We start from the raw sequence: 12,497 nt of genomic DNA on the forward strand, positions 1-12,497 counted from the left end.
ATACTCTTGAAAATAATCAAATGTATTCAATAAAAATTGTTTGATAGTCAGTATTCCACAAATTGTGTTTACAAAAAGTTCATTCTTGATTTACAACAATAAAGACTAGCAATGCTTGAATACACATGAAATAAATATTATTCTGTAATCACTGTTGTTTTTATTTAATAAAGAAAGTGTTTATAGACGATATAGTCTTGTTAGATATACCTGTGTTTTGATTAAATTTGCTTTCAGTTCACTCGGCTTTAGCTTCACTAAGCAGCAGCCTGTAAGTGGATGTAGAAAAAGTTCTATATCATGTTTTCTTTTTTCTGTAGAAATGTGTGACATACTCCAAGCAGTTTACACACTTGGGGAATGTTGCGGAAACAACCAAGTATGTATCGCACCAAAACCCCACTTTAATATTTAATTTTTGATTTCACCTTGCATTTATTTTAATCCCATTTTCTTTTTGTTTTTTAGATTTGAGAACATGGCAGAAAAGTGCAAGAAGAGCCTGGAGATCCTCAAACTGGCACAAAACAGGGGCCTTCAGCCTCCTAAACATCACTTTGAGGAGAGAACATATCGCACTGTCAGGTCTGACACTGTCAATGCAGATCTTGCATCAGGAAAAACACAATATCACATCCTGATTCGTGTTTTCTACAAGAAGCTCTGAATAACACTTTCTGTTTCTTGACTTGTTTTTCTAGAATCTTCCCAGAGCTCAGTAGCACAGACATGGTTGTGGTCATTGTTAGAGGCATGAACCTTCCTGCTCCCTCTGGTGAGCTTCAAATATTTGTTCTAAAAAAGAAATATGCTGAACACACTGATCAATTTACATTATGCAGACAGGCTTAGGGATTAAAAGAGCCTCTACCAAAAAGGGTTATTGAGACATAAATAAAATATTTTCAATACACTGAAATCTTCTTTCTCTCTGCTTTTTTGAAAGGTGTTGCAACAAATGATTTGGATGCTTATGTCAAGTTTGATTTTCCATATCCCAGTTCAGTGAGTACCTTTTTTATGTCTAGTCCTCATTTCAGTTGAAAGTTACCCTTATTTCCTTCTCTGACTTTGCAATCTCTGTATTTAAAACATCCTATTGAAATGTTAAAACATGTTATGTATTAATGTTTAATGTATTAAAATAGGTGCAGTATGTAGGATTGACACCTAGTGTTGGAACTAGGGATTTCAGTCCAAATTCAAAATATTGGAAATACCCTCTCCAACTTTACATATACACACACACACACACACACACACACAGAGGTTGCAAGATTGATGGAACAAGCAATTAAAAAAAAAAAAAATTTGCTAACATAAAACCACATCAAATGCATTTTTAAAACTCTTAATCAGTCTCATTTCGGAAGCTGCTTTGGTCCTTCTAAGGTCACATTTTCAGCCGCATACAGCCAACAAGCATCCTTCAAGAAATGAAATGGGCAGATTTCCACCAAGGCAAGCCATGAGTGCTGAAATATAATTGGGTAAACTGGCAGTGGGTGGGTTACACAAAGCAAAACAAAGACAGAAATTCCAACACGGAACACACATTTTGAAAGCAGAATAGCTAACTTTAGCATTGTTTTTTGATGAAGAAGTTACTTATTATAAACTTAGCATGTTTTTTTTTTAAATAACTGCAAACATATTATTGTATTTTAAGACCAAACCGTTACATACAGCACCTTTAAAGTGTTTTAACAAACTGCTAAATTATGTTAGAAGCATGCTAGCAATGTTGTTAACATGGTATCAACAGGCTAACAGGCTAGCATTATTTTTTAAATGCCATTCATGTGTTAAAACATACTACTTGCATGTTAGTGATGTGTTTAAAACATGTTAGTACAGCTACCACTTAGCAACACATGCTGGTGTTTCTTGTCTGGTCTTGACAAACTTTTTTTATTCATCTAGATTAAATTTGTATTGTCTATGTTCACATTAGGAGCAACCTCAGAAACACAAAACAGCAGTCGTCAAAAATACCAACAACCCAGGTAAAAACAATAAGCTATTAAGCTTCTATTTACTTCAGTTAATTAGAATTTGAAACAGCATGCTACTAAACTGGATCTCAAAAAAGTTACAACTAGAGGTTACATTTAGAAAATCAGTTATTTTTGTATACGAAAAAATGTTTGACTTCAGGACTCCACGATTGAAACTTTGCTGCTAAAATTGTCATTTGGTGTTTTGACAGAGTATAACCAAAGCTTCAAACTGAATATCAACCGTAACCACCGTGGTTTCAGGAGAGTCATACAGTCGAAAGGCCTAAAGCTGGAGGTACTGCACAAAGGGTGAGTGTTTCTGTTTGTACTATCATATTATAATCATTGTATTTTAGTAAATTACAAAAAGAGGTTGAAAAGATAAAATGAAAGGATTTCTTCTTAAAGAATTAGTTAAAATCATTTACTCACCCTCATGTTGTTTCAATCCCCTGAGATTGCTAGTTTTATCTATGAAACTCAAATAAGATATTTTAGATGAAATCTGAGAGCTCTCTTATCCTAACACTTGACAGTCATTCACGGCTCTCCACCCCGCCCACACTCAACATCGTTACCAAGCTGACCATTCACAGATCCTGCGATATGTTTCGCCGCAACATGTAGATCAGGGGTCTCAAATTCAATTTACCTGGTGGCCACTGGAGGCAGAATCTGGGTAAGGCTGGGCCACATCAGGTTTTCCACAAGAAATTAATTAGATTATTACATTTTAATTTGCTTATTTTTTCATCTTATTTTGTGTTAAAAAAAAAATAAATAAATAAAGAGATTTGAGAAGATTGGACATTTTTTTACACAAAATAAGTTAAATATAAATAAAAATTAATAAGAAAATAAATCATTCAGTAATAATAATAATAATAATAGTAGTATAATAATAATTAGATTTACTGTTATCCGCTGTGCTGTTGTTACAGAAATAAAAGCAACACTGTGTTGTTGTCATATGTTTTGACTACTTTTACATCATATAGAAATATATGTAATGTTCATTGTGTGAGGGCATGCAAATACAATGCAGGTAGAGCGACAAATAAGGACCCACAAATAACGGTGCGACTCTATAATAGGTCTGGGTTACCGGGGACTCTTTCTGCCAATGGACAGGTGTCGATGTGTGACTGCAGACGACTACATTAGGCTGCATTGTGTTCCTTACTTTTCTTTCATCTCGCTGCGCATGCATCACTTTGATTTCTTTTCTGCTTACTGCGCACGAAACAATAACCACCAACCAATGCGAGTGATTGTAAATGCAAGAACGATGATTGGTTGAAAATATTGTTCAGGACCAATAGTTAATTGTGAATTTTGCTTTAACTAGCGTATGGTCATGGTCATTTAACTACCGTCACGTGTGTGCGCACACACAATTCACATAGCATTCGCTGCACTTATTCTCTCTCTCTCTCTCACACACACACACACACACACACACACATACACATGCAGGTATTCACTGCACACAAGTTAATGCCAAATCAATTAAAATAAATACCAAAAAGCAAAACACGAATATTTAACAATTCCTGGAACAGGATCCAGCAAGATCGTGCTCAAATTAAGCACTGATGTATATACATTTATCTACATATAATGTCTCGCTGGGCAGCAACTTAAAAAACTGTTTTTTAAATGTTGTGAATGAAACGCGCTGGGACGAATGTCCACGTGTGCCCAATAGAAACGAGGCAGCCAGCCAGGCACTGAAGAAAACACTCCATGGCAACGCTGCTGTAACTTTCACTTATTGGGAAATGTTTCTCTGCCTGCGTCAAGCCCCCAGCCACTGTGACTGGTGGGTTCATTCATCTCCACACACAAAACTGTAAAGTGCTATACATATCAAACTCGCGGGCTGCACATTAAATTTTCAAATTAAGGTGGGGGCCACGAGTTTGAGACCCCTAGTTTAGATACATTTTTAGAAAGATGCATAAGATGCTTGTCAGGGTATGGTGAAGAGTAGGTTGGAAATATATGACCATTCAATATTTAGTATTTCTGTGATTTATATATTGCGATATTTATACAATTTCACCAGATAGATTGAATAGCTCTTTGAAAAGAAGTTGTTGTTTTAGATTAAGATGATTCTGTAGGAGTGAATCATGCATAAAATGTAAAAAAAATTATAAATTAAAAGCATAGATAAGTACAATAGAGCAAAGATACAAGTGAAACAAACAGTGCTTTGTGGTTTTCTGGGAAATCTTAACAGTAGTTAGGGGCAGAAGTTGAATAATCAAATGTAAAATAACACTGTATAGTCTTTATTCTATATAACTAATTCAATCATATTCACCTTTGTTAAAGTTACAAATGATACAATTCCTTGTGCCTGAATACTCAAACAGTCACGGGCCTTGAAAGCATGCAGATGATAAACCTTCACTTTATTATGGTTAAACTCTGTAGTGACTCCACAAATATCCTGATCTCTAAAACTCTCCGAAAAAGTAAAGTGAGGCTTAGCACACAGTGGAAAAGCAGCATACATTTGATTTGTATTAAGAAAACCAGGTCATGATGTGTGTCAGCTGTGACACTGAACTGTGTGGCTGCTGTGGTGCATTCTGGGTCTGTGTGTGTGTGTGTGTGTGTAGGCTAATATAAGCTTCACACTAACCTCTTTGTCTCATGACAGAGGCTTCCTGAGGAGTGACAAGCCGGTAGGAAGTGCCCAGATCAAACTGGAAAAGCTGGAAGCTCAGAGTGAAGTCCGAGAGATTGTGGAGGTGAGAACAAACATCAGCTGTGAAGGCAAACATACAGATGGATATTAAATGTTTAGCCCTCCTGTAAAATCTGAATTCTTTTTAAAATATCTCCCAAGTCATGTTTAACAAAGCAAGGAGAGGTTTATTATATTTCCTATTATTATCAAAACTCCTTTTTTGCATTTTTTGAATGAAATGCTAATGGTCCAATCTGATTCAATGAATTATGCTAAGCTAAGCTAATAGTGACCCTGCCACAAAAAGAAATCGCTGAATGGATTAAAAAAAGGTTCATGTCAACTATTTAACTCTTGGAGACTTGTAAAATGTGCCTTTTTCTAAAAACAAATATTAAATAGAAATAAACTAAATTAACCCAGTTAAGTCTTTAAATTTCACTAAATACTAGTATGTTGCAAAGGAACCAGTAATATATTATGTACTTTCAGAATTTCAAAGACAGAGGAACCTATTTATTAGAATTTTTTAAATTAAAATTATTATAAAAATCCTCATTTTAAACAGCACTTGGAAAGTATTCGATATTAAAGTTTATTATTAAAACTTACCTGGAGGGCTAATCATTTTGCATAATCATCAATAAGTAAACTTGAGCTAAAATGGACATAACTTTAGAACAGTAATGGAATGAGTGTGTGTTTATGCATTGGGTTGTTGTTTTGCAGCTGATGGATGGAAGGAAGGCCACCGGGGGTCGACTGGAGGTGCGGGTGCGTCTCAGAGAGCCTCTGGGTGGGCAGGAGCTCCAGACGGTCACTGAGAGATGGGTAGTGCTGGAGGAGCCACAGGTCAGTTAAAGTAAGATAAATAAAGTCTATGATACAGAGCAAAAAAATTACCATCCTTGTATGTATTTATGTAGAAATATAACACTTATTATCAGTTTACACATCAACTCAATGGTTATCGTCATGGGAAATAAAGACCTGTGTTCATTTTTTCATTTTCAATCCTTGCTTGGCATGTTTGTTTGTTTGTTTATTTATTTATTTATTTATATTTTTAATTACAATTCATAAATTACTATTACATTGACTGATTTTCAGGTAGATAGTGGACCAAAAACAATATTATTCATTAATTGATTATTACTATTTTTATTTTGATTATGTTGTTGCTTTTGGCTGGGCTTTAAAAACAAAGGTGAACAGCCAAACAAATAAATTATTCGTTATTTAATAGTGATAAAAATAATTCCTAACAAATATTACACCATATAATAATAATAATGGTGATAATAATAATTCTGTAGTTTATTTGTTCATTATACCACTGTGTAATAATAGTTAATAAAGGTTTAAAGGAAAAATCATAAATTTTATTATTTATGGTTTGGCCTGAATAAGTGCCTGTTCTACATAAATTAATTTCACAGTGGAGGTGGCATTAAATATTAATAATATAAAATTAAATATTAAAAATATAAATATTATAACATAAAAGGGGAAATGAAGCACTCAGTCAAGTTTATATTATTTTGTAAAATTATTTCCACTTTAATGAAAATATATATAACAAACTCAATTAATGTAACCATTTAGTAGAAAATGGCATGTTTTACTATAGATTTTAGACCTAGGGTGCCGCCATCTTGGAATATCACTGTGTCTGACGTCACAGAGTTGATTCCGTTCCCTCAGCTGAACAGCTACAGTGGAAGTAAAAGACTGAACACAGAGACTGCAAGGCCTAATTTAAGCCAATGTGTGAAGTTGTGGACGTGGAGACAAATACAAGCATCAGATGTGTGTCTAATATAAATATATATATTCATTCTAGTTTTCTTTTTTCCATTTTAATTCCCGATCATTTGATGCGCTTTGCTCCACTCTCTGGGAACCAACCCCGTGATATTCCAACATATATTCCAACATTGCGACACAGCGATATTCCAACATGACAGCACCCTAGGTCTAAAATCTATAGTAAAACATGCAGTTTTCTTCAAAATTGTTACATTAATCGAGTTTGTTATATATATTTCCATTAAAGTGGAATCCAATGTACAGAATAATGTAAACTTGTCTGAGTGCTTCATTTCCCCTTAAAATATACATGACAGTTTATCATTCTTTTCTGCCTGTGCATTTGACGCATTTATTTGGATTTGACTGTGATCTGTTGTCTGTTAGGTACTACTGTAACTGACACTATGATTCATCTTCTCAAAGTAAGAATCTTCCACCCGTTTGTTTGAAGTGACAGATTATACTTCACTTCAGGTTACACTTTGCCTCACAGTGGATTTGTCTTTCAGGTCTTGAGTGCTTTTGTCGGTGTGGATGAAAATATGGATGGTGAAAGCTCAGCAGTGCTGCTAGCCTCGGGTACGAAATCACACCACAGAGATCCTGAGGAGCTTTCCTATCATGCTCTCTGTGCTTCCAGACGCTCACAGAGAGACATGTTTACTGACAGATGACGTTAGCCTCGTCTTTATCAGGGTAAAAGAGATTGGGCTACGGTGTAACACTTGGGGTGGTTATTTAAAAAAAACAGCAGATATTATTAGGAAGAGAGGGGAAATGTGCACAGACATTTATATGCCTTTTAAACGGCCCTTTTGAGATAGATTGCCTTTTGATTTTATAATAACGCTCACCCCAACTGTTACATTAATGCATTGGAGCTGAAGCCAATGAGAGCTAACCTTTTTTCTTTTTTTACTGCTCTGGGATGCACTTATGCACTAATGCCAAAGTAATCACTGCTGCTGCAGTAAGATGAATGACTCAATCTGTTCTCCCTATTCCAGCCATATCTCCAGTACTAATGTATGACTGCTATGCAAATCAGTTGTATGCCATTAACTATGCAAAAAAAAAAAGGTTTGCGTTTAAATCCCAAACATTTCAGAATTAATTTATACCCTCTGTGAGTTGACTGCACAGTTTATTATGGGCTGTGCCAAAGTACTGCTGTTGAAGTATATTCCATATATATATATATATATATATATATATATATATATATATATATATATATATATACAGATGTGAATTATTCATGTTCTGAACAGTTTGTGTGTGTGCGTGTGCGTGCGTGTGTGTGTGTGTGTGTGTGTATGTGGTGTGTGTGTGTGTGTCACACAAACTGGGTAAAAATGGATGAAAATCTCTCTTTTTATGTTCAGTTTAAGCTTCAAAGGGTCAGTTCACCTCAAAATAGAAAATTTCCATCATTTATTCCCCCTCATGTCATTCTTTTGCTCATTTTCAGAGTAGAATTGAAAGTATTTTAATCAAATTCTGTCTGTCTACTTCAGATCTGTTCTCTCAAAATATTGAAGCCTATATAAATAAATATAAAGATATAAGAATGAATATATAAGATGTAGATAAATAAATCCTTATTAATCATTGAAGAAAAAAAATGAATCAAATTGGTTATTTCGAAAGCTCAAATATGCCATATAACTCAGGAATGAACCACACTGGACTCAAATGTGCTGTGGGATGCAGAAATGAACCTGATTGGTTGTTGTACAAGCTCAAATGTGCTGTGAGACACAAAAACAAACTTCACTGGTTCCCATTGGTTGCTTTTAAATGTGGTTCTCTTGAAAGCTCAAATGTGCTGTGTGACACAAGAATGAGTCTATTGTCTCTCATAGAAACTCAGATGTGCCATGTGACAAAAGAACGAACCTCATTGGTTCTTTTAAAAGCTCAAAACATGCTGAATGCTGCAGGAATGATCCTCATTGGTTCTTGAAGAAACTCAAATGTACAAGTGACCCAAGGACAAACCTCACAGGTAGTTCTGAAAGCTAAAATGTGCTGTGGGACACAGGAATGAACCTGACTGGTTTTTGTCTTGATCAAATTTGTTTGGCTCTTGTTTAAGCTTAAATGTAATATGTGACACAAGAACAAACCTTGGTTCTTCTGAAAGCTTAAATGTTAAAAGCTTGGTGTTTGAATAAACCTAAACATGCCAAATGACAAAACAATGAACCTTATTGGTTCTCACAAAAGTTCAGACATGCTGTGTTATACAATGAACTTCATTGGTTCTTTCGAAAGCTCTAACATCCTGCATCCTGCAAGAATGATCCTCATTGGTACTTGAAGAAAATCAAATGTGCCATGTGACAGAAGAATAAACCTCATTGGTTCTTCTGAAAGCCAAATGTGCCTGTTGGCTTTTAAATAAACCCGACGTGCTATTTTACAAAAGAATGAACCTTATTGGCTCTTATAAAAGCTCAGAGGTGCCGTGTGATTAAAGAATGAACCTCATTGGTTCTTTCGAAAGCTCAAATGTGCTGCATCCTGCAAGTACTTAAAGAATGTCAAATGTGCCAAGTGATAAAAGTAAAAACCTCACTGGTTCTCCTGAAAGCTCAAATGTGTTGCAACACAAGTATGAATTTTTATTGGTTCGTGCAGAAGCTCAAACTTTCCATGTGACAAGAATAAACCTCAGAGGTCTTTGTGTTAACTCAGACATGCTGTATGCTTGTTGAAGCTCAGATGTCCCGCATGAAAAGAAGGAACTTCATTAACTTCATCACATCTTATGCAGGAACAAACCTCATTAGTTCTCATGAAAATGCAATTGTGCCACAAGAATGAATCTCATTGGTTCTAGTGGAAATTCAAATGCGCGGTGTGATGTAATGAACAGATATCTGTAGGATTTGACATGTCAAGAGGGTGAATAAATAATGAGGGAATTGACATTGTGGGATGAACTCTTCAGGCTTTAAACGAGCTCCTCCAGCACTTTGAGACAATCACTCAGACTAGATCTGGTGCTGTATTTGTGTACACATTTCTTGATCAGAAGAGTCAGTTGAGTTGACGTTATAAAGTAGATTTTGGAAACTTCTGTGTTGTTTTGTATATATGTTAACCTTCCCTTACATAATTTATGAGAGGAATCTATTGGAAACTACTCTTCTTGCACCTTTGATGGTTTTGTTCTATACCAGGGTTGGTCTTAGTTGACTCGTTGACCATTGTGGTCTACAATGCGCACCTAAGTTATTTTATTGACACACATAAACATTGATTTTTATTAGCCATTGTAGAGAACTCAGTGCAAAAATACCTCATTCTTGTTCCATTTAATTTTTGAGAAGAAAACTGACTGACATTTTGGCTTTTAAATGTAGACAGTGGTGTGTCCATTCATTTCATTTATTCTGGTCTCGTGTGAATGATGGAGTTTGGCACGTTTATTCGTCTCGTGTTGTGGTTTAAAACACACCGTCAGTGCTGATTCTTAATTAAACGGTTCTTTGATTCTGAAAAAGCCAACTCTCAATTGTCTGTTCATGTTACATGAGCAATAATGTTTCACTTTAATGTCCTGCTGTTCATTCTACTCTTTTCGCCCATGCCATTCATTGTTTCACATTGTTTGCTATTAAATGAAGAAACAAAAGTTTGTGGTTCCTGGGTTTTTCTTGCTTGAATGAAACGATCATTTCAAGATGTAGTGGAGAATTTTAAAAGGTTAGTTCGGAGGTCTCAAACTCTATTCCTGGAGGGCCGCAGCTCTGCACAGTTTTGCTCCAACCCTAATCAAACACAGCTGATCCAGCTAATCTAGGTGTTCAAGACTACTAGACACTATTCAGCAGGTGTGAGTTGGAGGTAGTTGGAGCTAAACTATGCAGAGCTGCGGCCCTCCAGGAATGGAGTTTGAGACCACAGGGTTAGTTCACCCTCAAAAATATACTTGTTCTTAATTACTCTCCGTCATTTTCTCGAGACCTTCCTTCATCTTCGCAACACAAATTGAGATATTTTAGATGAAATCAGAGAGCTCCTTCATCCTCCATAGCAACAGTTCAGAGATGTTTAAAGTTTAGAAAAGGAACCAAAAACGTTCCAGAGCGAGTTCAACTTTAAAATCTTCACGAACACTTCTGTGTCAAAAATAACAAACAAAACGCTTTGCCTTTGTCTTCTCTATCTTATCAGGTTGTCATGGTGCACGTTTACTATGGGCAGTGCATTGAATTTTTTTTTTAAAGATGATTCCTTGGATTTACAATAAATTTTTACGTTAAGTGCTTGTAAACAATTTAAACAGTTTAAATTCAACACAAATAAATAGTTTACAGCAGTTTTGCAGACATTTTTTTGCAGTGTAAGACATCTTGCCAATAAAGTCAGAAGTGCAAGACGTATCGCTGTGCTATTAATCGAAATCAAATCGCAATCGTGATTTGAAGCGTTGCGTTTAGCTAATCACAAGAGACTGCAAACTCAAATGTATTATTTAATTTCCTACACCCCGAGCGAATGCGTGACTGCCGTCTGTGTGTGACAGTCTTACTAGCCAATTGAGTGAGCACACTTTCGCTCTGCCCAATCAGAATTGCACAGTCGAGCAATGCGAAACGCCTACAATAAAAAAAAAAAACAAAGTGGAAAGTGGGATGATGGCATCTGCCGCTTCAGAAGCATTAATAGACAAATTAATATCAAAGAAAAACAGCACGTTGATAATATGGGACTATTATAGTTTCAAAGTCACAGACATCAAACAAAAACAGGTCATTTGTAAGAATTGTTGCCAGCACGAGGAAATACAACCCACATCTTAAAAAAGCGCCACAGGCGGCTGTGTGTCGTCTAGCTAAAAAGCAAACAAAGTATTGCCAGTGACACTCAATCTAGCAGCAAGCAACAGCCTAGTACAATTTCAGAGTTGTTTCAGCCATGTTAGCTTGCTGCGTGTTCTGTATTTTTATAGTTATTTATTTAGCTTTTACATGCTACACTATATCCTTATTTGAGTTTGTTTACAGAAAGGTAAAGTCATTTTATTTGTGTTTACTGTTTGCTCTAAAGAAAAATTTGTGTTTCATTTCTGAATATAAATTTTTTTTGAATAAATGTTTAAGTATCTTTTCAGTTCATTGTTTAAGCTAACATACAGCTATGATACAGAATATTGAACTGAAGCTTGACTACCAAATAAATTCGCAAATCAAATCGAAATGCCAATATCTGTCAAATAAATAATTAGATATTTTCCCCAAATCACACAGCCCTATCAACACGCAAGCCTCATGTTGACATTAGAAAACATCCACCCTGATCTGACACAGAAGATTAAGTCGAACAAAGTCATCTTTAGGTTTTTTTGGCACATAAAAGTTTTCTTGGAGCTTCACATTGTAGGAATGAAAATTATCATATGCATTTGTTTATGTCTTTTTCTACAAAGAAGGCTCACACAAATTCCAAAGGCAGATACTGATTAGATCAGGACCTGGTGTGTGGACTTTGGGGGTTTTACGATGTGGTCACATGTTGACTGGTTAGTTCAAATGTCTCAGTATTTGGGCTTTAGTCACATGGACAAGAAAGAGACAAAATAGCTGGTTAACTTTGCTTCTTTTCCTGGTCTGCTTCTCTCCTGATCTGAAGGCTCTGATCTTGTCTGGCTCTACTGCTCTTAGGCTTTCTTTGAGGCCTACTTGTTTTCTTGGTCACTCCCTCCCTCTGTTTCTCCTCATACCTCTGGTAACTTTATTTGAATTTATGCTGGGTACAATTATATGTTTTAACATTTGATATTTTATACATTTATTTGTAATTAATCCATTTATAACCAAAGCAAGTTATTGTAATTAAATCATTTCATTTTCAAGTATTTGTGAATTATGTTTGATTTAACATCAACACTTAATTGCTCCATACTGCAATACAATAGTCACATAATATCAACGTCCTCCCACGTTTAAGCTATTAATGCTGCCCTTCCGTTT

At 35.4% G+C, this 12,497-nt stretch overlaps 1 protein-coding gene across 3 annotated transcripts in view; it reads left to right on the top strand.

Annotated features, from left to right (window-relative positions):
- cc2d1b (coiled-coil and C2 domain containing 1B) overlaps positions 1-7,691 on the top strand; it is a 40,102-nt gene extending 32,411 nt beyond the window's left edge. For 2 of the 3 annotated variants that reach the window (XM_056473332.1, XM_056473343.1), the window contains exons 18-27: positions 321-379; positions 469-585; positions 702-775; positions 947-1,005; positions 1,955-2,006; positions 2,210-2,309; positions 4,672-4,762; positions 5,431-5,553; positions 6,898-6,935; positions 7,023-7,691. In XM_056473332.1, the coding sequence (XP_056329307.1) occupies positions 321-379; positions 469-585; positions 702-775; positions 947-1,005; positions 1,955-2,006; positions 2,210-2,309; positions 4,672-4,762; positions 5,431-5,553; positions 6,898-6,909 (687 nt within the window). In that variant the 3' untranslated portion in view covers positions 6,910-6,935; positions 7,023-7,691. Of the gene's footprint in view, positions 1-320; positions 380-468; positions 586-701; positions 776-946; positions 1,006-1,954; positions 2,007-2,209; positions 2,310-4,671; positions 4,763-5,430; positions 5,564-6,897; positions 6,936-7,022 lie in introns of all 3 variants that reach the window. The other variant, XM_056473351.1, reaches the window with a different exon arrangement.
- The last annotated feature ends 4,806 nt before the right edge of the window (positions 7,692-12,497 follow it).

Source organism: Danio aesculapii, chromosome 2 (genome assembly GCF_903798145.1).
Source record: "Danio aesculapii chromosome 2, fDanAes4.1, whole genome shotgun sequence".
In the NCBI taxonomy this organism is placed as follows: Eukaryota; Metazoa; Chordata; class Actinopteri; order Cypriniformes; family Danionidae; genus Danio; species Danio aesculapii.